The sequence below is a fragment of the Castor canadensis genome, chromosome 10, assembly GCF_047511655.1.
Source record: "Castor canadensis chromosome 10, mCasCan1.hap1v2, whole genome shotgun sequence".
NCBI lineage: Eukaryota > Metazoa > Chordata > Mammalia > Rodentia > Castoridae > Castor > Castor canadensis.
Window position 1 is genome coordinate 114308477 of NC_133395.1, and position 23400 is coordinate 114331876.

At 39.7% G+C, this 23400-nt stretch overlaps 1 protein-coding gene across 17 annotated transcripts in view; it reads right to left on the reverse strand.

The window, feature by feature from the left end:
• Positions 1-15002: 15002 nt before the first annotated feature.
• Positions 15003-23400, reverse strand: part of LOC109683367 (ERC protein 2) — a 998591-nt gene continuing 990193 nt past the window's right edge. For 11 of the 17 annotated variants that reach the window (XM_074043977.1, XM_074043982.1, XM_074043983.1 and 8 more), the window contains one exon: positions 15003-17937. In XM_074043977.1, coding sequence (XP_073900078.1) covers positions 17689-17937 — 249 coding nt within the window. In that variant the 3' untranslated portion in view covers positions 15003-17688. The remainder of the gene's footprint in view (positions 17938-23400) is intronic. The other 6 variants (XR_012436316.1, XR_012436319.1, XR_012436320.1 and 3 more) reach the window with 2 other exon arrangements.

Genomic DNA, 23400 nt, shown 5'->3' on the forward strand with positions numbered 1-23400 from the left:
TTCTAAATAGCAAAATTAAATCCCAAGTTTTTTTATTTTGTAAACTTTGCCATTGTAATCATCAATGCTGAATAAAGAAACTCTGTTATGACTTCCCAAATGTATCTTGGTAAACAATTGGATTTTGGATAAAAGCTTCTTTTTCCCCATTCAGTTTAATCCTTGATGCAGTGATCTATAAGTGTCCATAAGGTCAAGTGACAATTCATTGACTTTGAAAAACATGAGAAACACTCCCAGGGGAAAAGGATCCCAGTGTCACTGAATGTATTTAAAGTAAGTGGTTTTGACTTAAGCAAAGATTTTCACTTAACCCAGAAGAAAAGCAGTCACTCTTTAGAAATACCACAGAATTCAGAAAAGTGAAATGAATAATGGCAAAGGATTAAATTTACCTATTCCAACGGGTACATATATCTACCCAGTATATACAGGAACACGATGGCTCCACTCACGTGTCATCTGCGGACAACCCTCTTCTGCTTAGCCCCGGGCATGGTTCTCCCCCCATGCCCCTCTCTCCTTAGTCATGCAGATATGTCATAACAGAGATTAGTTGGTACATAAGCGCCATCCCTCCCTTGTTCCTGCATGCTCCAGTCAGGGAGGTTGGAAAATATCTCTTGGCTATTTGAAAATGGGATTCAGTCCATAGGATATCAACATCTATTTCATAATTTGCCAACAGAACATAAAAGCAAATCATAAATTTGGAGAGTCTGTTTGTTGGGACCACATGATAGCAACAAAAAATAAATCAAATAGCAGTTTAAAACATATGGAAAGTAACGGCCACAGACCTGACTGGTATGTCATTCATCCATTCCATGTTTTCCCATTCAACAATTATTTTTGGATTGCCTACTGTAAATCTTCAATCATTCATTTAGCTAGCATTGATGGCACACCTATTCATCCACTCATTGGCTGAGTATTGTACATGCAGGACCATGCTGGCTTGTCCATTTTAGTCAACAGATAATTACTGAGCACTTAGTAAGTGACCTGACTAGGTGCTAGAAGAAAGTCTCAGATGTATGGATTAGATGAAAGTCCCCAAAATGTTTGTAAATACATCCTGGATATAAGTGGTGCTTGGTAGATCATTGGCCCTAGGTCTCAAGCTAAGTAGTTCTAGAGTAAGATAAAAGGGCTTACAGTCTAAGTTCAATGGGGATTCCCTTTATGCTGCCTGGCTAACCCTAGAAATTTGTCCAAAGGGAATCCAGGAAAAGATTGAATCTGTCGAAATAGCCAAGATGCCCCACTACTGACAAATGGATCAAGAAAATGTGGTATCTATACACAATGGAATTTTATGCAGCCATGAAGAAGAACGAAATGTTATCATTCGCTGGTAAATGGATGGAATTGGAGAACATCATTCTGAGTGAGATTAGCCTGACCCAAAAGACCAAAAATCGTGTGTTCTCCCTTATATACGGACATTAGATCGAGGGCAAACACAACAATGGGATTGGACTTTGAGCACATGATAAAAGTAAGAGCACACAAGGGAGGTGTGAGGATAGGTAAGACACCTAAAAAAATAGCTAGCATTTGTTGCCCTCAACGCAGAGAAACTAAAGCGGATACCTTAAAAGCAACTGAGGCCAATAGGAAAAGGGGACCAGGAACTAGAGAAAAGTTTAGATCAAAAAGAATTAACCTAGAAGGTAACACACATGCACAGGAAATCAATGTGAGTCAACTCCCTGTATAGCTATCCTTATCTCAACTAGCAAAAACCCTTGTTCCTTCCTATTATTGCTTATAGTCTCTCTTCAACAAAATTAGAGATAAGGGCAAAATAGTTTCTGCCAGGTATCGAGGGGGTGGGAGGGAAGGGAGAGGGCTGAGTGGGTGGTAAGGGAGGGGGTGGGGGCAGGGGGGAGAAATGACCCAAGCATTGTATGCACATATGAATAATAAAACAATAAAAATTTTAAAAAAAGATTGAATCTGTCACTCTTAGAAGACAATCTCTCTACAGTAACCATTTTATTGCTATCCAACCAATAGGAGGCTCAGGAAAAAAGAGACAAATTTTGGACTCTGTCAGAGGAGGTTGGTTTGAGAGAAGAACTTACAACTAAAACAATCTCTCTCTCTCTCTCTCTCTCTCTCTCTTTTTAAATAATCATGACCATGTCCTTCAAAAGATGCTATGCTGAGCATTATATATGTGTATAATATTATTGAATCCTACAGAGGTATTCCTAAAGGGTATAGTCATTCTGATGTTACAGCTGAGGACAGCAGCTGGAAGAATTGAAAGAAAACAACTTGCTAAGAGTAAGGAAGGCAGAGCTAAAATAATTCTGTAATTCAAGAGCCCTAATTCTTGTGGGGAAAAGCAGAGGAGAAAAAAAAAAGGCAGAAAAAGAGGAGGAGGAAGGGAGGGAGAGAAGCAGAGGACACAGAAGGAAGGCATGAAGCAAGAGGGGTGAGAAGGACAGAAACAAAGGAACTGAGGAAGGAATTGGGGCAAAAGCAAAGTGCCAGGACATTTCTCCCAGAAAAGCAGTGGGGAAGAATTGCACCTGCTCCCTACTTTTTGACTATGGATGGTGAGCCTGCAGGCCATCAAATGCTCACAGTGAAGTCAGAATTGTAGGCATTTGCTTCTTGCATGCATGTGATGGAGTGTTCTTGAGGCCAAAATTAGGTTGCTTCTTTTTGTTTGTTTTGTTTTGAAACCAGCTACGCAGTCACTTTAATGGTACATTCTTCAGTGTCGTCTGCCTGTCATCCTCTCACAGCATCTGTCACTGTTCATGATGAGTCATAAAACTGGATCTATACCTTTGACCAGTGTCACCTAAGACAGAAGCTAGATTGCCAGGTGGCTCATCTCTTTCCCTTCCTCCCTTTCTCTGTCTCTTTCTCTCTCTCTCTCTCTCTCTCTCTCTCTCTCTCTCTCTCTCTCTCAGCAAACTTCCTCCATTACTTCCTCTGTTCTAGAAATGATGCTAAGCACTGGTGATGCAGAGATGAACAAGCCATGGCTCCCACTCTTGAGAATTCACAATAGAGTAGTGTGTCCAGGCATGTGTGGCAATGATGATGAGAGTGATGCTTACTAATGCTACACAGAGAAGGATGTGGAAGACACAGCAAAGAGAAGGGGCTGACCCCATACCACAGAAGGAAGACACAGGACCATGTCAGCGATGAAGACAGGACAGCCAGTCTGGACAGCTATCCAGCATCAGTTCTCTTTCCTCTGTGAAGAACACTTGACTGTCTTTTGAGGTCTCCTCTATTCTCTCCTTCCAGGCCAGATGATTTGAGAGGGCTGGTTCTACCCCCTGACTCAAGGTATGGGTATGTGACTCCAACCTGACCAATCAGAAGCATCATGTGACACAGATTAGACTAACAGAGAGACTCAGGATTTGGGTGTGTATATGTGGTTAATAGTAGGTTGGGGAACCATTTCTCCTTTGAGGTTTCTCACTTGGCTGGCTGTAAATATGGAGTTTCGGAGTAAGAGATTGGAGATCAGCACATGACTAAAGCAGTGTTGAACACAAAGGCACCATAGAAGTCGGTAGAACCCAGAAATGCAGAGAAAAGTGAGTCATGGCCCTCTGGCCTAGCTGGAGTCCATGGATCCCATTGCCCCAGGCCATTACCCTCCTGGCCAACCTTCCTTCCTTCCTTCTTTCTTTTTCTCTCTCCTTCCTTCCTTCCTTCTTTCCATTCATTCATGAATCTCTTTGAGTTGGGCTTTATCACCTGCAGCAGAAACATCTCTGCGCATACAACAATGTTTGCTTGTTTTAGGGAAATTTCTATTTAAGTAAAAAAGACAAAGTCTGGTTTAGAGTTAAATGGTAGATAACTGTTCCCTGCTAGGGTTTGGACCAGCAACCAAAACTAAAGGAGGCCATCCTCACATTCCTTTGAATGCAGAACACATTAGGCCAGGAAGAGGCCATAGATAGTATAGACTACTGTGTGAAAGATACCTGCATACCCATGTTTATTACAGCTCTCTTCACAATAGCCAAACTGTGGGATCAGCTGAGGTGTCCAACAACTGGATAAAGAAAATATGATGTGTGTGTGTATATACTGTATTTTCATATACATACTCATATATATATGAATATGTATGTATGTATATATATGTATACATACATACATACATACATACCATGAAATAGTACTCAGCTATAATGAAAAACGAAATTATGTCATTTGCAGGAAAATGGATGGAACTGGAGCTCATCATGCTGAATGACATAAGCCAAGCTCAAAAGGTCAAAGATCACATGTTCTCACTCATTTGTGGCACTGAGACCTAAAATAATGATAATGATAAAAATAACAATGGGACATGAATGTAAAAGGGGGACTGTCCAGGGGGATCAATGAGAAGGGGGAGGGTTTTGGAAAGGAAAGGATACTGAGGGCCAGAAAGAAGATTAAAGGAGAGAATAAAAACATAATGGGGGGTAAATTTGCTCAAAGTACACTATATGCATGTATGGAATTATCACAATGAAATGTATGCTAATCAAATGTATGCTAATTCAAAAACAAAATTAAATTAAAAAAAAGAAAGGTGCCAAGTGGGAGGAGAATCCATATGGGGGCAGAGCAAGTAGGGTATGGGAACACCAGGAGGACCAGCTGTGGGTCCAAGGTGGGAAGACAGTGTGTGAGAAGCTTCTTGTAGAGTCATACGAGTCGAACAACACCGCTGTGACCAACACCTTCATCCACAGGACATTTGGCTCTGGCATATTTGTGACCATCAGTGGGAGTGTCAGCAACTGTCTCAAAAGTAGGTATTTGATTTCTGTTGTTTTTCTGATGTTATTTCATTTAGAAACATAAGTTAAAAGGTTTAAGTAAACTAAATCCATGAGAAGTTGCCTTTTGTCTGATAATCTAAATTATCAGAGGGTTATCTCATTAGGCTTGTGCTCATTTGGAATAAAATTGGAAATAACTACTTTCTCCATGTGACACCATTGATTTAGCCCATTGCAAGCTTCCTGTGTACCAATCAGGAGTACAAAGGCAAGCAGAAATGACACAAACTTCCTGCCCTTGTAGAAATTACACATCTTCCCTGCCTAAGAGATTTTCCTCCCCTACCATAGCGAATATATTTGTTCGTTATTTATTTGCACAGACTTATGTAAATACATATTATATATGACAGAGTAAAAAGCTTGAGCAGTGGAATATTCTAGGAGATAACTTTTCCTTAAGGGTAAATTATTTGGTAAATCAAAAATCTAAACAATAGCCAGGCATGGTGTTTCACATCTGTAATCCCAACTACTCAGGAGGTAGAGATAGGGAGGATCTCAGTTCCAAGGCCAGCCTGGGAAAAAAATGTGAGACCATATCTGAAAAATAACTAAAGCAAAAGGAGTGTGATTCAAGTGGTAGAGCACTTGCCTAGCAAGCACAAGGCTCTGAGTTCAAACCCCACTATGGAAAAAACAAATAAGCATATACTTGCCTAGCATGTACGAGGGTCAGGCCCTGCGTTCAATTTCCAGTACCAAAAAGAAAAAAAAAATCAGTCAAACAAACAAAACTCCTACAAGTTAACATATTAAACTTCATCTAAACATCCCCTTTTAATTACTTTTGTTGAACATGGAAACAAAGATGGCTACTTAGTAAATACAGTCTGATAAAGCCAAATGATGTTAGTGCTCAAAATCAGTGCAGTGGTTACAGTCACAAGTGGCCATCGTGCACTTGAACTATCTGGCTAATCCAATTTAAGGTAGGCCAATATAAACTGAGTTTCAAAGACAATACAAATATTGTAAAATTCTTCATTAACAATTTCTATATTGACATGTTGGAATGATAACATTTTGGATATGTTAAAGGAGATCTATTTTGAAATTCATTTCTCTTGCTTCTTTTAATTTTTTAAAGTATATAGGTACCAGAAGTTGTAAAATTAGACATGCCAGGCATTATTTCCTATGGGACAGCACTGGGCAGAACAGAACTCTGGAGTCAGGGTGAGGACTGAAGTCTAGGTTCCCCATCAAATCACCTTCATCTGTTCATTTGTTACTTATTTTCACAAACCTAAGTAAATCTATATCACACAGGACAAAGTAAAAGCTCAGATGGCAGGACGTGCAGATCTGTCACACTGAGGTTATACAGTGTTCATCTCAATGCTTGGCGTGGAGTTTGCACTTAGTAAACATCACTGCCTCCCAGTTCCTCTGCAGTATCATACCTGGACAGTAGGGAGATTGGATTAAATCAGCATGACAGGAAAATGTTCTGTGGGAATTTGCATAAATCCCTGGCCCAAAGTTGATTCCTTTCGATTTGTTGTTTTCCTCAATCTAGAGGGCTAGCTAAGGACCAGGTAATTCTTACCTGGAATTACCAGGACCTGGTAATTCTTCATGGCACCAGGGAAGAGATTTCATAACTGTTCCATGTTTTCTTAACGTGGGTGGTACTTCTTAACAGCTTGCCATGTGCAGGGCATATAGGTAGCACAGGAAGGTTGTATGAATTGCTCAGAGTCACCCAGCCAGGAAGTGATAGCGCTCAACTCTAGCTTGACCCAAAGATGCTCAATGTATTGCTGAAACAGAAATGCCCTGAGAAATTCCCTGTGGTCACAAAATTGTAGTTCCTTCCCCAGTGCTCTGTATACTGTTTAGACAGAGGAGCAAGCTTGGTTCACTGCATAAGTTCCACATTGTTGCACCAACAAACAGATCAGAGATTTCATAGTGATGAAAAGTTCAGCTTTCAAAGGGGGCCACTCCTTAGTTAGAAGGAAGCAGAGAACAGGCCTTTGTAATAATGACTCCATTAAATGCAGCTCTGCCCATCTGTTGCCCTAAACCCTTACCAGTCAGAGTCACCAAAATAGTAGAATGCTTTCTCTCTTGAGAATTTTCTAGGACTTTACAAACATGACCCCATTAATCCACTCAATACCCGGATGAGATAGGTAGTTGGAAGTTATTATTATTCTCATTTTCAAAGTAGAAAATCTGAAGCCAAGAGAGATTAAACAATTAGTCTAAGGTCAAATGGTGAGCCAGAGACAGACCTGGGAATGAAACAATTATCTTCTGAAATTCCAATCAAATGTACACACCGATTGGCTAGCTACCACCATCCGCTAAAATCCAGTAACATTCCCTCAGTATAAAATGACTGGCTTTAAAACATTTCTTCTCTTGCACCTGGCTGGATTTGTATGCATTAGTTTAACACTACTGTCCAACCTGACATTGGACTTTTCTAAAGCATTGGCAGAAAAAACAAAATAAAAACAAACCCAACACAGCTCCTGGCTCCTTGCTCCAAATGTGGTATCCATTTTACATAGCTCTGATACATTTAATCATACCCATGAGTGCAGTTTTGGAGGATAAAGGGAACAGCATGTTACAAAGAAGTCCTGATGTGTGTTCTTTTCTTTAGAGAGACTTTGTCACACATAAAAAACATTAGGAGGCATTTTGCAATCTCTCTGATGTTCAGTCAGAGACAAGATAAATATAAACTGTCATTGAGGTGTACAAGGTCTGGGATTCAGCTACTCACCTTCGAGCTCTTCAGTCAAACACACTTCACTCTATCAGCTGCACAGTTTTGATGATATATGACTCAAAGTCATAGGATGGGAAAAGAGAAGACTTCCAGGTGAGCCAGGAGGAACCCGTGCTTTGGGCTCACAATTCCAAGGACAAATTCATAGAAAATTGATCTACAAGGGAAAATGCTATACGTGATCTTTCTGGTCCAATTTTGTAAAATGCCCTACCTCTTCAAATAAATACTGGGAGCAAAGTTTTATTCTTTTCTGCCTACTTGAATCTTTACTACCTGATTTTAAATGAACCACCTGTTATCAATTTTCACTACTTTGGAGTCAAAGAGAGATTTCAATGAAACTGTTCTTTTTGGAAGGAAAACAAGGCCCTGTTTCATTGACTTGGTGGGAGGACATTCACACTTTACAAATGGCCACATGCCATGATCTGAGCTTATTCTTTAAGAATTCACAGTGGCCACTTCTGGATTTGTTGAATTTTGGTTTCTTTGAGCAAAGTCAGACTCTTGGAGAAATTCTTCTCCCATGATTTCCTGGAAGTACAGGAGATCTAAGATTCCAATTCTGTTCCTACCAATGCTCAACCTTTTCTCAACCCCCTTGATCCTGTGCTATGTGGTCCACTCCTTCCAAAAAAGAGGAACCATGACCCAAGCCCACTGCAGGAATGCTATCTTGCTAATGTACAGATGCTGAAGAAAAAAAAATGTACAAGATTAGCTATTGTCTTCTCCCCTTCCCCCAAAAATCAAACTTTGGAGAAATCCTAAGGCAAGACGATTCCTTCCCTATAATCAACCTCTACGTCCTTTTTAAAATAAACTGAAAATCTGATGCCCAGAAATCAGAGCATCATCGACCAGAGCTTCAGTCTAAGTCCAGTGGAGTTACGGTGTCCTAGTATTTCCAAAAGTCCTGGATGCTGTGTTGGGATATTTCCATAAACCCCACAGAGTTCGCTTGTTTAAAGGGTGTTGAACAGCGTGGCACCATTCACAAGTAGCCATGCTGTAAAATCAACTAGAAAAGCACCCCATGGATTGTGGCCACAGGCAAAGTACTGAATGCCAACCAACACATAGCCGATCTCAAAGCCATAATTCTTCTTATAGATGTGTGACAATGCCGCATTTGGGTAGGAAAGAGGAAATGGTGCAATCCAAAGCAATAACTTCCAGTGATGCTTAGTCACACCACTGTCAATCCTGTTCCTGTTTCCCTAACCAGGCACACATTTCTTATCATACGAGTTGGGTCAATTTGTCCTGCATTTTTAAACCCTGGTGTTTTATTGTCCAAAATCCTTGCTCTTGACTTGAGTTCATGTGTTTCGTGGAAGTACAAGTGGTAATTACACAAGTCTTTCCTTCCCTGTCATTGGCAACAGTCACCAGGGAAATTTACAGCCCCCAATATCCAGATCTGGAAACTGGTTATTAAACATGGTAAGGAAAAACCCTGACCTGGCAATTGGGAACTGAACAAGGACCAGCTCGGCAGCAGTTCTTATGAGGGAATGGCTGGGAGTCAGCAAGTTACTATCAACTTTATTTCATTAAGCATTTTCATTATTTATCATATTATTGCTGCTAATAATAGCTATCATTTTCATTTTCTCAGGATCTATTACGTGGCTGGCATTGTTAAGTGCCCATTTGGTCCTTGTTAAAGACCAAAAGTTTCTAGCACTGAATTATAATTTTAGGATGAGAAAACAAACACAGAGGTTGACTAACCAGCCTAGAAACTTTAGGTACATTCAGAGGTCTGTCAGATAACACAATGGGGTAAAGTCAGTCAGGTGTGACACTCTAGACAGAAGTGAGGTCAATGGAGAAATGGCCACTATATGTAACACATGCCTGAGCTCCTAGACTCCAAGCCTACTGCTACTGCTCTGACAGTTTTTTTTACTTTAAATTATTTATCTTGAAATAATTTCAAACTTTCAGAAAGTTGGAGGAGTATTGAAATAGCATCTGTATCTTCCTCACCCAGATTCCCAGCTTTTAACATCTCACTGCACTAATTCATCATCCTTTTTCTCTTTGTGTGTCTGTCTCTGTGTGTAAATCCATTATCATTAGTTGTTCAGGACCATTTGACCTTGAGCCACACATGCTGCCTCATCCTCTCTAAATCATCTGCAGATACTTCCCCTGAAGAAGAACAATCTTCTACATGACTGTCATGTGACCTTTCAATTAAAGAAACCAACCTTGATACAGTACTACCATCTAGTCCACAGACACTGTTCAAATGTCTCTACCTGTTCCAACAGGTGGCCCATGATCCCATATGTGACATTTTGTGGTCATGTCTGTCCAGTCATGTCTGTTGTCCAGTCAAGTCATGTAGTCATGTCTGTTCAATCTGGAATAATTCCTGTTTTTAATAATTAATCATTCATAATAATTAATAATAAATAATCATTCCTGTGTTAGCCAAATAATAAATATTTGAATCTTAAATTCATTCCATAGGCCCTAGTTTTCTAATCTCTGTGGTTTGAAACCCAATTAATACTTAATGGCTTTAACATTTCTCAGGGTAAACCTTTGTGTGTGTGTGTGTGTCTGGTGGTACTAGGGCTTGTACTCAGAGCTTGGACTGGATAGGCAGGTGCTTTACCCATGAACCACAACCTCAGTCTTAGGGTGAACCTTTTAAATGAAACAACGTACAGATAGAAAAAGTACAGAGATCATAAGTATGCTACTTAATGAATTTTCACAAACTAAACAAAATCATGTAACTAATTTCCAGGTCAAGAATCTCAGCTCCTAATCCCACAGGTGAATCTTGTCTTTTTCTGAGTTTTATATGAATGGAATCTTTTCTGTCCATCAGCTTCCCCCCCCCCACATACACAGTGTATTGTATGAGATTCACCCATGGCACATGGCAGTAGCTCCTTCTGATGAGCTCTTGTTCTCAAATCTACTACTTGATATACAGAGGAAGACTTCCTTCTCTGAGCACAGGCTCTAAGTGCTGAAACAGGCACTCCAAGACTTTGTTAGAGCTATGAGGAGAGTCTTGTTGTTAACGTACCTTTTCTAAACATTTTCTCACTTATCGTCTCATTTCGCCTTCTCACATCCCATGTCAGATAGTTAGAAGTGCCATCATTCCCCCTGGTTCTAATCAGAAGCGGAAGCTATGTGCAGTTATATGATGACATGCTTCTGAGGACAAGTATGACAAAATAGTTACGAGGTTGAGATTGCAGTGGAGGTGTCTGGATTGCCAGTCTGATGCTGTTTCTACCTGAACACACAACCTTTCACTCCTCTCTGGGCAAAAACTATTCAAAGGAAAAATCAGCCATGGTCTAATGTAGCTTTGCTCTGAGGTTTTCATATAGCTGTGTGCATTTGATGTTTGCTGTCCTGGCACCCATTTTCCTTTCTTATTTGGGACTCACATTTTCTGCTTTGTAGGTACACAAGGTTAAGGTGGGGGTTCCATTCCTAGTGGAGAGGACCACCTTACTCCTTTTAGGAGAGGGATGTAAGGTCTGTGTTCTCACCTTTGGCACCAAAAATACCCAAGAATATGTATATGTATGCATCTATCATCTATCTATCTATCTATCTATCTATCTATCTATCTATCTATCTATCTATCTATTTGAGCTAGGGCCTTGCTATTATAGCCCAGGCTGTCCTATCTCAGCCTCACAAGTGCTGGGATTACAGGCAAGTTCTACCATACCTGGCCATATATTTATTTTTGCCTAAGTTATATTGTATTCATGTTTCTGTTCTTTTCTTTTTTGTATGTGATGCCAGTTCTTGCAAAGGAAAAAACCTTAACAGACATGCTTATCCATCATGGCCATATTTTTCTTCCCAAATGCAGAGCCAAAACACCTTCACTCGGAGAGTTATAGCAATGCAGACATGAGGTTTTGTCTTGGATTTATTCAAGGTCTCTCTCCTGAGTCTTCCCTGTGTGAAGTCGCAGCATTGTCATAGGCAACATCTTGTTTTATGCTATGGAAATACTGGCTTTACTCTGCACTCCTTTCACACTGACTGTTCCACCATAGATGCTCACATAATCCACTGGGAAAGACAAGGCTAGAGGGAGAAAAGGAATTTAGAAGGGAAAAACCAACCCAAGCAATGAAGCTACTGATCCAAATAATTTCTGTTCAAAGGCTTCTTTTCTAGTTAGTGCATCCTCCACACTGTCAGCAGAACATTCCAAGACAGAGATCTAGTCATTTACCTGCACTTGAAAAACCCATCATAAAGAGAGGAAGAGTAACCTTGGTGGAGAAACCTGAAAAACACTACCTCAGTCAAGTGGTCAAGGTAAATATCAACAGTGATAAATTACGTTGTTCCATACCACTGTTGATATGACGGTGGTCTTCCTCCTGATAACCCATAATCCTAGTCTAATCACGAGGAGAAAAAAAATACAGTGAAATTCTCAGTGAAAAGCATTCTACAATATACCTGATTAAGGTACCTGAGAACTGTCAAAGTCATCAAAAACAAGGACAGTCTGAGTGACTCACAGCCAAAAGGAACCTAAGGAGACATGAATTAATACTGCAGTACAGTGTCCTGGATGGGACCCTGGAACAGAAAAAGGGCACTAGGTTAAAACCAAGAAAATGCAAATAAAGCTTGGGCTTCAATTAATAATGGATTGATATTTATTCAGTGAGTGACAAATGTACCATACTAATTTAAGATATTACTATACACATATGGGAAGGGATATGCTTATTTATTCCATAAATCTAAGACTTCTAAAAACTGGTCGATTAAAAGTGAAGTTTATTTTAGAATTCATCCCCTGTATTCCTGTTGCTGCAGGAGGTTTCATAAAATGCAGAGACCAAAAATGGTCCTAGAAATGATTTTAGGTGGTTCCTGAACATAGTCTTAAATAGCTCTGAGCCATGGGATTAAATACTCCCTCATAGATCATTTTCAAACTTTCTGACTGAATCACAGATAGGAACTCTGGGTTTAGCCCTAGAAACCCTTCTCAAACCTTTGCCAGTCCTCCTTTATAACAAAGAAAGACAATGCCTTGGGTTCAGAGCTTTATATCATTATTTTTATTCTTAGTATATGATGATATCTACTTATGTACAGCAAGTGACCCTGCTTTCCCATTTATGATAGTGGCATTTTTGCTTAAATTTACTTAAGTAAAAATGTTAGCCCACTCAATTTGAAATGAATTACTTAACTAAATCTACATATTGTTTTCAGATATAGCAAAAATCAAGGGAATAATATGCAAATGACCAACACTGCGTAGCTAATACTTTTACGTCCATACTCCTTGGCATGGACCCAAGGCCCTCCTATCTGAGGTTATCTGGTCATTAGATACTCCAAATGAAACCTCAAGAATGACCAAGGATGTCTGGGAGGTTGGTAGTTCCTAGGGATTGAGGACTTAGAAAAAAGGCAAGAGACCCATGGATGGTAGGATTTAACCTAATGTACATGTGGAGCATCCCTAGTCTCAAAATCTAAAGTCCAAGGGACTCCAAAATCTGAAACTTTTTGAGTGCAGACATGATGACAACAAGTGGGAAATCCACACTTGATCACATGTGTACAAGATGTATATGAAGCACAATTGAGTTTTGTGTTTAGACTTGGACTCTAGTCCAAGATCAATCATCTCTCTCTCTCTCTCCCTCTCTCTCTCTCTTTCTCTCTCTCTCTATATATAATATAAATTCAGATATATATATAAATTCCAATAGAAATATAAATTCATATATATATATATATATATATATATATATATATATATAAAACAAAATCTGAAATAATCCAAAAATATGAAACCCTCTGGTCCCAAGCATTTGGATAAGGGTATTCAACCTGCACTGAGCTTTATCTAGTTTCACTTTCACGTGTGGCTTGATTTCCCTTGGGATCCATAGCTTTACCATGTAGCTGCTTGTTCTCTTGTAGTATCAGTTAACTATGGACAGTCACTGATGACAAAACCAGTTTTATTGGGCCCTGTGTCCATGTCAGGAGCCATATGCAATGTGAAAATACTGTTGGATGGGTACAAGTGGGATGTAAATCCCAGCCCCTGTGTCTTACCTGTCTGACTTGGGACCCAATGTATCCCCTAAGCAGAAGGTCTAGCTAACCACTGGGTTCAAATCTGGGGGACCCTGGGTCAGTTGTCTTGGTGTCCTCTTACTTGTCTGTAAAATAGGGATAATAGCACTGGTGCTTTTCTGGGATTACTGTGAAGATAAATGAGTTCATGTAAGCATAGCATTTAGCATAACACCTGTACTAAATAAATGTTCTATAATTGCGTACTCTTTCTGGTCATCTCTGTGTACCTTCACTTCTTTCACTTATGTAAAATGTGGATCACTTCAGTACTTACCTCATGAGACCATTGTCAGGGATGAAGAGAGTCGATGCCCGGAAGTCTTTGGTATCATGGACTGGCTCCTAGCAAACGCTCCATAATGTTCAATTATTTATTATTCGTGTCTACTTATTATCAGTATGATTACTATTGTGGATCAGCAATCCCCAGCATTAGAATGTCTCTTTAGTCTTCTGTAACAGCAGTTCCCAGATACTAGAAGCTATCTTGGCAGACTTACAGGCTCAGATCACAAGTGTCCCTATATCCAGTCAGTGTGCCTCAAGAGAACTGAAGGTACAGAGTAGCCTACAGTTTAAGCCTAGCAGTGTGTGTGTGGGCTGCTGCCTTTCTTCTGAAAGGAATTGGTTTGTAGGTGAAGAAGTGGAGGTTGCATCTGGCCAGCCGGGTTTACATAACCAGGCCTGAATGATGCACACTGACTGCTTCAGGAAGTTCTATGAGGTAAGGAATTCTTGTCTAACAAAAGTTCTCTTTCTACAAAAAGGTAACAGTGAAAAGGCCAAACAACTTTGCAGGTCCCCCAAAATGCACCTGACTGTGAGGGAGTTTAAATCCATAAACCCATAAAGTACAGAAACCAAATTGACATTTCTCCTGTATTTTTATGGGCCAACTAGAGGGAGACTTTTGTCCCCTTCTGCCCCCAGACAGCTTTCAGGGATACATGTTTCCAGAACTCTGGGAACAGTCTTAGATTGTCATGAACTTACCTTGTCTGTCTGGATCTGTCACTTACCTGACCTCAGTTTCCCTATCTGGTAAAAATGAGGCAATTGGATTATATGACATCTAACATAGATACGAGCAATTACTCACTGATGTTAGTCCCGGTAAATTTTGGAAATTCATTCCTTTAAAGGAACTAAAAGCTGGTTCTGTATGCTCAAAAAGGATGTCTAGCACAGAGGTCATTATTGGGTCTTTAAGTCCATAGGGTTCTTCAAGTGGGGATCCATGATTCCCAAAATATTAGAAACATTCATGATTGGAGCACTTATTAAAGTCAGAATGAACTCACTTCAGAAAGAAACAAGGTTTATTTGATGAATATAAATAAGGCGATTAGCACAAAGTACTTCTCAAACACATGATAACAAATTTATGAACTGTACATACCTTGCACGTTGTACTTCTACTAGACACAAGGTTACAATGACTGGCTAATACATGCCCACTGTGGTTTCGAGGGTTCCTTAGTTTTGTTTGTTTATTTTTTCATATCAATGTCCATAATCACATGGTCAATATCACAACCCACATGCCACTCACTTGAAGAAATGTTACAAGAAGCACTATCAAATGAGGGTTTCAGGGAATTAGATACACTGACCCCTGGCAGCATTCAAACGGCACGCAACACAAACACACCGCAGATAGAGCTCATGTCGATACGTTTGAGGTCTCATCATAAACACTGCTGAAAAAGTAAAACCCACTTTCAAATGAAAGTTGACACGCTGTTAACGTGCATACTGGATACACAAAAATCATTAAATACAAAATTGAGACTGTACAGAGAAATCAAATGGGTTGTAAGTACAAGCCGGCTTTTGCACGAAGTAAGACTTAGACCAACTTCTCCTAAGTGTTAGCTCAAACTTTTTTTTTCCAGCTACATGATAATTAGAAGGGAACTTGCTAAAATTTGCGCAAAGGAATTATCTTCCGGACATCACAGTGTTGGTTGTAAACCCAGAGACTATTTTTAATGTGTGAAAACGGATTATTTTTGTAACCCTCAAACATCAGAGAATATTACATGAAATGAGAAAAGATGCCATGTTAGAATTAAATTTTTCAGGGACCAAACAATATGCTTGCATAAAGGTAAGGTCAGTGATACTTTCAGTGAATGAAAGTGGGGCAAAAAAAAATGATCCCCTAAACAATAGCTGTGACAAAATTGGCACATACATAGAAATAGCTAACTATACATAGTTGGTTCCTTTATTTTCTATTTCACGGACCCTATTTTCCATACTGAATTTCCTACTTCCTACTTCAAGTATTCAGTTACAGAGTTCAGATCTGGACCTGATTGTAGGAACTGTCTCTCTAAGGGCACCCAAACCATTCATGGGGATGCATCTGTGGCTTGGGTTTTCAGTGCAACATTGTGTCAAAATGTACTAAATAAGTTTGCAAAGAACTCTGCTCACTTCTTCAACCAAGACCTAGATCCCTTTGATAGTTAAAGGACAAACGTTTAAAACATGAATGTATTTGGATTGCTTAATGCAACAGGAAAGCTTCACATAGTTTGCTACTTACTGACAACAAGAACAAAGCCAGAAGCAAGAAACCTGCTTGAATATTTGACTCTTGATGCACCAAGAATGAATGGTGCAACTCAGGGATGGTTTCATCTTCCCCAACAAATAAAGTGTTTGTCTTTTAAATATCTCTATGGCTCACGAGAGAGGTCCAGAGTTAATTGCACCAACAATTAAAAGAGTAATACTAATGACTAAATTCAATGCAAGACTTCAGGAACATGTGTTTAGAATCCTTTCCACAGCAGCAAAGAAAGACAACTATATTAAGGCCACTCATGCTTAATTCACTGTTTATCCTTTAAAATGCAGGTTTTCATCTCCCACTTGCATACACATGGAAGGGTTTCTTCCATCGACAAGAAAATGGATCAATACAAGAGTTGCACACATTTGCCAGACTCAGTCATGAGCTTTGTGAAGTTACAATGACTTTAATTATTTTTAATCTTCAGAGAAAGCAGTAGGAGTTTAATCTCCTTAGTACCATATCACTGTATGTAAAAGACCTCGAAATTTGGTCTCTTTCCCTGGCATGTGCTTTAAATAATGACTCTGTATCCACATACATGTTGTGTAGAGCTATATACAGATACACACAGCTTTTGTGATTACTCCTCATTCATCAATGTTTTCATGTTGATGTTGAAAATACTTTGGAATTCACACTGGGGACATTTTCTTTTTTAAAAAAAATGAGAAATGACCCTTCATTACAGATAATCTAAGCTTATACTGTTTGCACAGCATTTGGACCTTGAAATGTGAGAGTCCCAGCTTCTTCATGGAGACCTGCCTATACGAGAATGGTAAGAGCCTGAGGCTCAGTCACATCCCAGCTGTGGCGTCCATGGAACACATGGAGTGGATATGCAGGTGCCTCAGGCTTTTGCCACTCTGTGGTACAGAAGCAGGAGGAGAAGAGAAAATGATGAATGACCAATTTAGATGTGCCATGTATTGTCAGAGACACACACCCATGTTCTCATAAGGCGATTTCTTGGCAAGTATTAGTGGTTTAAAAAAATTGATTTCATTTCCAACCTGGCCCAGAGGTAACAACTGGTTATACCATCAAAATGTAGTTCTTCAAACAGCAGATTAAAGAAATAGAGGAGGGTAAAGGCTCGCCATTTTTGGTGTTTTGGTTCTTTGTCAAACACTCCATGCATTGTGGTATACAAACACTGCCAACACCACTCACTCACAGCTAATTCACACCATTTGATAATCTAATGCACTGGGAATGACCACTTAGACTGACCAGCAGAATAACTGGAGGTGAAGCTAGTTGTCCAACAGCAGCTGAGTCCATAGTTAGAATCCCATGGAGTCCCAACGTAGCCAGTGAAGTTTAAGTAACAGAAATAAAATGTTATAATGACACTTAGAAGAGATGGTAGCCTCTCAGATGCTCAAATCCAAAAAAAATTAGAGAATCTGTAATTTTTCTCTTCCTCTGCATTCTTCCTTTCCAGGACATTCAAATCCACCAGAAATGGCATGTGATGATGAAGGAAATACCAAGATGAACAGAATCACGCTCCACAATGAAAGTGAAAACTTCCCTTCGGTTCTGACATGTTGCTCCTGGTGGTGGTGGACAGTGATGTGGGCCGCACTGCAATAGATTATCAGAATATTGCTGCAGAGCTGCAATTTATTCAGCCCTTCTGGTAGCTGCAACAAGAAAGGACAGGATTTAGCAGGCAAAGAAACTGGTGAGTTAATGCTGGCAGAAGCTCCCCTGCCACTCTCTTTAGTTGGGGTTTACTGGGAGTATGGAGGGAGGATTGGAGCAGCAGGGAGCACAGAAAAAGGACAAAGTGAACAGAAAGTTAAATTATGTCCTGCAAATGCATTTGAGAAGAGAACTCTCTCAAACTATGTCACACATTTGTACACAAGTCTCTTGATATACAAAAAAGAATTGAAGAAAAATATGCTAAAATGTTCCAGTGATTATTTGTACATGATCGAATTGTGTCAAGTTTTTTGTCTCGACATTTTTCTGTAATGACTATGGTTTGAAATTTTCTAAGCATGACTCATAGAGATTGGAGAGTTAAAGATCATCAAGATATCAAAAACCTTACATTCACTTATAAACCAAGTAAAAGCAACAATTCAAATGAGCATTGCAATTCTACTCACAGGTATTATCCAAAAGAACTGAAAACGGGGACTCAAACAGATCTTGTATTCAAATACTCATTATTCACAAAAGCCCAAAGAGTCTGTCAACAAATGAATGTATAAACAAAATGTATACATGCAATGTGTACATGCAAGGGAGTATTATTTGGCCATAAACAGAAATGAAGTTCAGACACTTGTTATAACATGGATGGATCTTGAACACATCATTCTAAGTGAAATAAACTACACCAATAGAAGACAAATACTGTATGATTTCCTTAGATAAAATATATAGAACAGACATTCATAAATGCAAAAATTCATAAATTACCAGGGGCTTGGAGGAGGGAGAACCAGGGAGTTATTTGTCAATGGGTACAGAGTTTCTGTTTGTGGTAATGAAAAAGTCGTTGTAATGAACGGGGGTGATGATTCACAACCTTGTGAATATACTTAATTCCATTGAGAGGTACTCTTAAATGGTTAAAATGGTAAATTTGATGTTATGTATACTTCACCACAGGTTAAAAAAATAAAAGGAATATTGGCATATCCTTAAATAGAGAAGAAAGAAACAAAGTTGACTTTCATCCTACATCCAATGACGTATACACATGTTCAGTGATGAACATACATGCAACAGTTATCCATTTGCATACTTTATGTCCTGTCTGGGGAAAGAGGTATTCAGTAGCACCTGAAGTTTTCTCTCCATCCCAGTGTGTGTGTGTGTGTGTGTGTGTGGCTAGGTGGGGCGGGGTGGGGGGAGCAGCTGCAGTCTGGGAAGAAACTTGAGCTGGATGAGAAGAGGGGACTATGCACACTGTGACTTGAAATGGTGACTTAATCAACAGGTACTGTGCCATTATCATTCACATAGGCCCTGCAAGTTCTTTGGGAGTCTCCAGGCACATGTGATAGGGCAGCTATCTGGGGACTGTGACAAGGAAGGGAAAGATCACAGACTTGTGTAAACACATGCACACGTGCCTTTTTTTTATATATACAGCCCAAGCTGTATAATTTGATCGTTGATATACAGTATTTCTCAGGCCCCACAGGCTGATGAGACTGCCAAAGATCCCAGCAACTGTGCAGGTAGGCAGCTATTTCAAGCCATCATTTAGCAATGCAGATGAAATATGCGGCTTGGATGAACTCTGCTAATTCATACTCTGAGGAGTTTGGTGTAACCCTTCTGGTTAAGAAACTTGAATCAAGGCAAAAAAAAAAAAAAATGACTTTTGCAGAGCCAGAAAGTTAGGGAGTTCCTACAGCAGATCATATTACTCATTCTGGCACATAAAATCTCTGCAAACTTTGTATGAAAATTGTAAGTCGAAGCACACTTTCTGTTTCATGAGCTGTGCATAGCTCTAATTCTTTTGTGCACTAAGCATTTCTTAATCACCCTTTTAAAGGGCTGACCAATATATTAAAAGGTCACATGATTAAAAGGTAAAGAGAGACCCAAGGTATTATTAAAATGTACAAGTCATTTTTTGCAGGTGGGGAAATGAGTGAAAAATAATTACAGTGAATGTCTGATGTCATTGATGTTTTTCCAAGATAAAGTAGCAAGGAACAATCATTTATTCAGTTGTGAGAAAGGTTCTCAGCTGGATAGCAGGTCACGAGGCAGAATACAGTGCCTCACAATTACAGCACACTCCTTTTGGGTAAAGTTTACACTGCATGTAAGAGAACTCTCAAAAATTGTTGCAAGTATAAATAGTGATTTTAAAATGTCAATCACAAGAAAAAGTGCAAACAAAATAAAATAAAAACCTAGCAGCACACCTGCTGTATTTTTAGGAAAGACCAATTTATGGCCCTTACTTGGGTCACATCTTCTAGATTGGGTTATTTTTCTTTAATTTTTTTTTTCAAAGACAAACAGCAGATGTAACCAATATAATGTGCATAAACAGTCATAAAATCATCTTCAATAGTATGCTGTACAATTATATTCTCAAATAAAATGAATTTTACTTAAAACCATGTTGCTATTCCTTCAGTCATCTATTCACCAGGAGGTCCACCAGGGAAAACCCTGAGATGACATTGCCAGCTTGAGAAAAGGAGATGATCCCTTGTTAAGGGGCAAAGAAGAATATTCTCTAAAAAAAAAATAAATAGAGGAATTCTGGCTTCCAGCAACGAGGCAATCTGAGCTGCCACCCACCGTGAGATGATCCCTCACCTGAATGGCCACAGCCAGACCCTAACCCCTCCAGTGTCCTTTCTTACAGTACTCAACTTTGCATTTTCCTGGGGGAGCCAACAGTTCTACTGAGATGATGGCCACTCCATGTGTACCTGTCACTTACACTTTCAACCCCTTTTTACAGGTTTATAGCTCATTTATAATTCTGTAGCTCTCAGGATGGAGGACCCTCAGACTTCTGGTCATGCTGGAGAGGGCCCCTTTAGTCTCTCCCTCTAGCTCTAGGTCCATACTTAGTCCTGATGTTCCACTCTTCTGTTCCAGCCTCACTGACCTTATTTCTACAGCACTGAAGGCTCCATCTCTCCTCTCCCAAACATGTCTTTCTATCTGACATGCACTTACACCAACTCTCAAGTGGATCAATCTCTGTTTATCCTTGACTCTCAGCTGAAATGTTGTGTCTTCCAGAAAGTTTCAAAATACTGCACTGTCCTTCTCAGATGATTGTCTAGACCTGAACTCTCCAGTAGAGTAGCTACTAGTTACATGTGGCCATCGAACACTTGAAATGTGGCTAATTCAAATTGAGATGTGCTAAAAGTGTGAAATGCACACCAGATCTTGGAGATTTAATATAAAAAAGAATGTAAACGATCCCAGTACAATTTTTATATTGACTTCATATCAAAATAATATTTTAGATGCATTGAATCCAAGAAAAGATGCTAGTATTCAGTCCACCTGTATCTCACAAGTTATTAAAATATGGCCACTAGTGAGCTCATCATTGCTTGCATGTGCAGTACAATGTGGCTTGCATTTTATTTCCATTCAATAGCCATGGTCCAGACCATACCCTGCATGGGAGCAGGGGCAGGCCAGTCTGCTCACATAGCATCCCTTGTGCCTCACAGAGTTCCTGGAATGGAGTGATTTACTCATTGGCTCCATAGATGTTAGAAAGCAACTAGAGAATTCTAAGATCTACCCCTCCCCAAGACTTCCCACCCTAATTCCTGGCATTGGGACTAAGAACATACCAAACTACAATCACATTATTTTACAGAGGTAGTTAAGGCTACTAATCAATTGGTTTTAAATTAATCTAAAGAGAGATTATCCCAGTAGATTTAACTTAATGACAAGAGCCCATTATTAGCAGAGATTTCCCTCATACTGTAGCACAGAAATTTGCTACACTCAACATTGTGTGTGTACATATATATATTCAGTCTCATTTTTGCATCACACACATAAACATAAACGCTTGTAAGTACATACACCAGATCTCTGTGGAGTGTTTTGAAATTGTCTCCATTAGAATTTTTTTTGCAACTTTCAAATATTTTAAGCCAAAGAATGTGTAACTAGTATCATGCTAAAATATAAAGCTATTTCCTTTGTGAAAAAAACTCCATATTGGATGGGATGGCTGCCCTTGGGTGGCTTAGGGTGGGGTGTGGGAGGAGTGAGAAAGGCAAGTTGAGCAAGGCAGTGAGATTCTACCCCAGGACAAGTGTTCCTGGGAGAGTAGGCTATAAACGTGTGGTGTCTCACAAATATTCCTTCAGACTGTTTTTCTTTGGAATAAAGACACCTGCCTGATTATGGCTTTCTTCTCCTGCCCTTTCAGTAGTGATTTGCAGAAACAGGCTGGGAGAAAGGGGCCTTTGGTAAACACGGAGGGGTTAAAGGGGAAACTGTTTAATAACAGTAGTAAAACGCAGGCTATTTTTGACATCTGGGTTAATGTCCATTCTGCTCCATGTGCTTCCCAAATGTGCTGCAGTGTGCCCCCAGGTACAAAAACAGACACCCATTCACAACGGCGTTGGATGTCCCTAACATATTGCACATGGTGCCCACATAAAAGACCAGCCCGATAGACTAATTAACCATGGTCAAGGAGACCTGCTCCTTCTGGGGACATGAGCATCCTGCAGAACAGCTCCACCGAGCAACTCTGTTCACAGGAAAGCTCTACACAGTTGTTCCTGCTCAAAAAGAAAAAAAAAATCTATAACTACATCTGTGGTATTACTTAACATCTTTTAAAATGGGAAAGAATGCGTTTCCCATTTTCCTCATGAAGATTTATTTATTATTGTTGTGATCAAAGTGGTAACAAATTATGTTAAATCATTTAATTTTCTTGATAGGAGCAACCACCTTGAAGCCATAACTCAAAAATATGAGTGGAGAGCAACATTTTACTTTGAGAGTGGCCTCCTACAGCTCCACAGGGCAATAAAATGTAACACTTCAGAGCCCAAAGGGCTGGAGTGGGGGCTGGGGTGGAACAAGCCAGCTCTGCACTCAGAATAGCAAAGGGCTATTAGGGTGACCAGGCTGTTGTTGGGGGGAGGAGGGAGGAGGCAACCTAAGGACTCTGTGTTACATCCTCGCTTTCTGTGTGGACATAACTCACCTGAAATATTTTAAATGAAAGGTTTCGGACTGATATGTGATGTGTGTATGAAAATGGCAGTGCATACTGCTGGGTCTCCTTAGGATTTATTTTTGTCATTATTATTGTGGTCAGGATTATTAATAGCTCACATTTCATGCATGCTATCTGCCACTGAGGCTCAGTACTTTTGCGTGAATTATCTCCAACAAGCCTGACAGCACTATGGTGCTAACCTGAGAGGTGAACAGCCCTGTAGGCAGATGAGGAAACTGTACTTAGGGGAGCTGAATGCTTTGGGTCAAATTCCCCACTTTTCTGGGCCTCCTTTGAACCTGTATCCATTTCCTTCACCATGAGGTCAGGATTTCCTAAACCTTTGTCTCTTGTGTCTTTCTTTTGTAGTTTTTATACTCTTTACATGAAA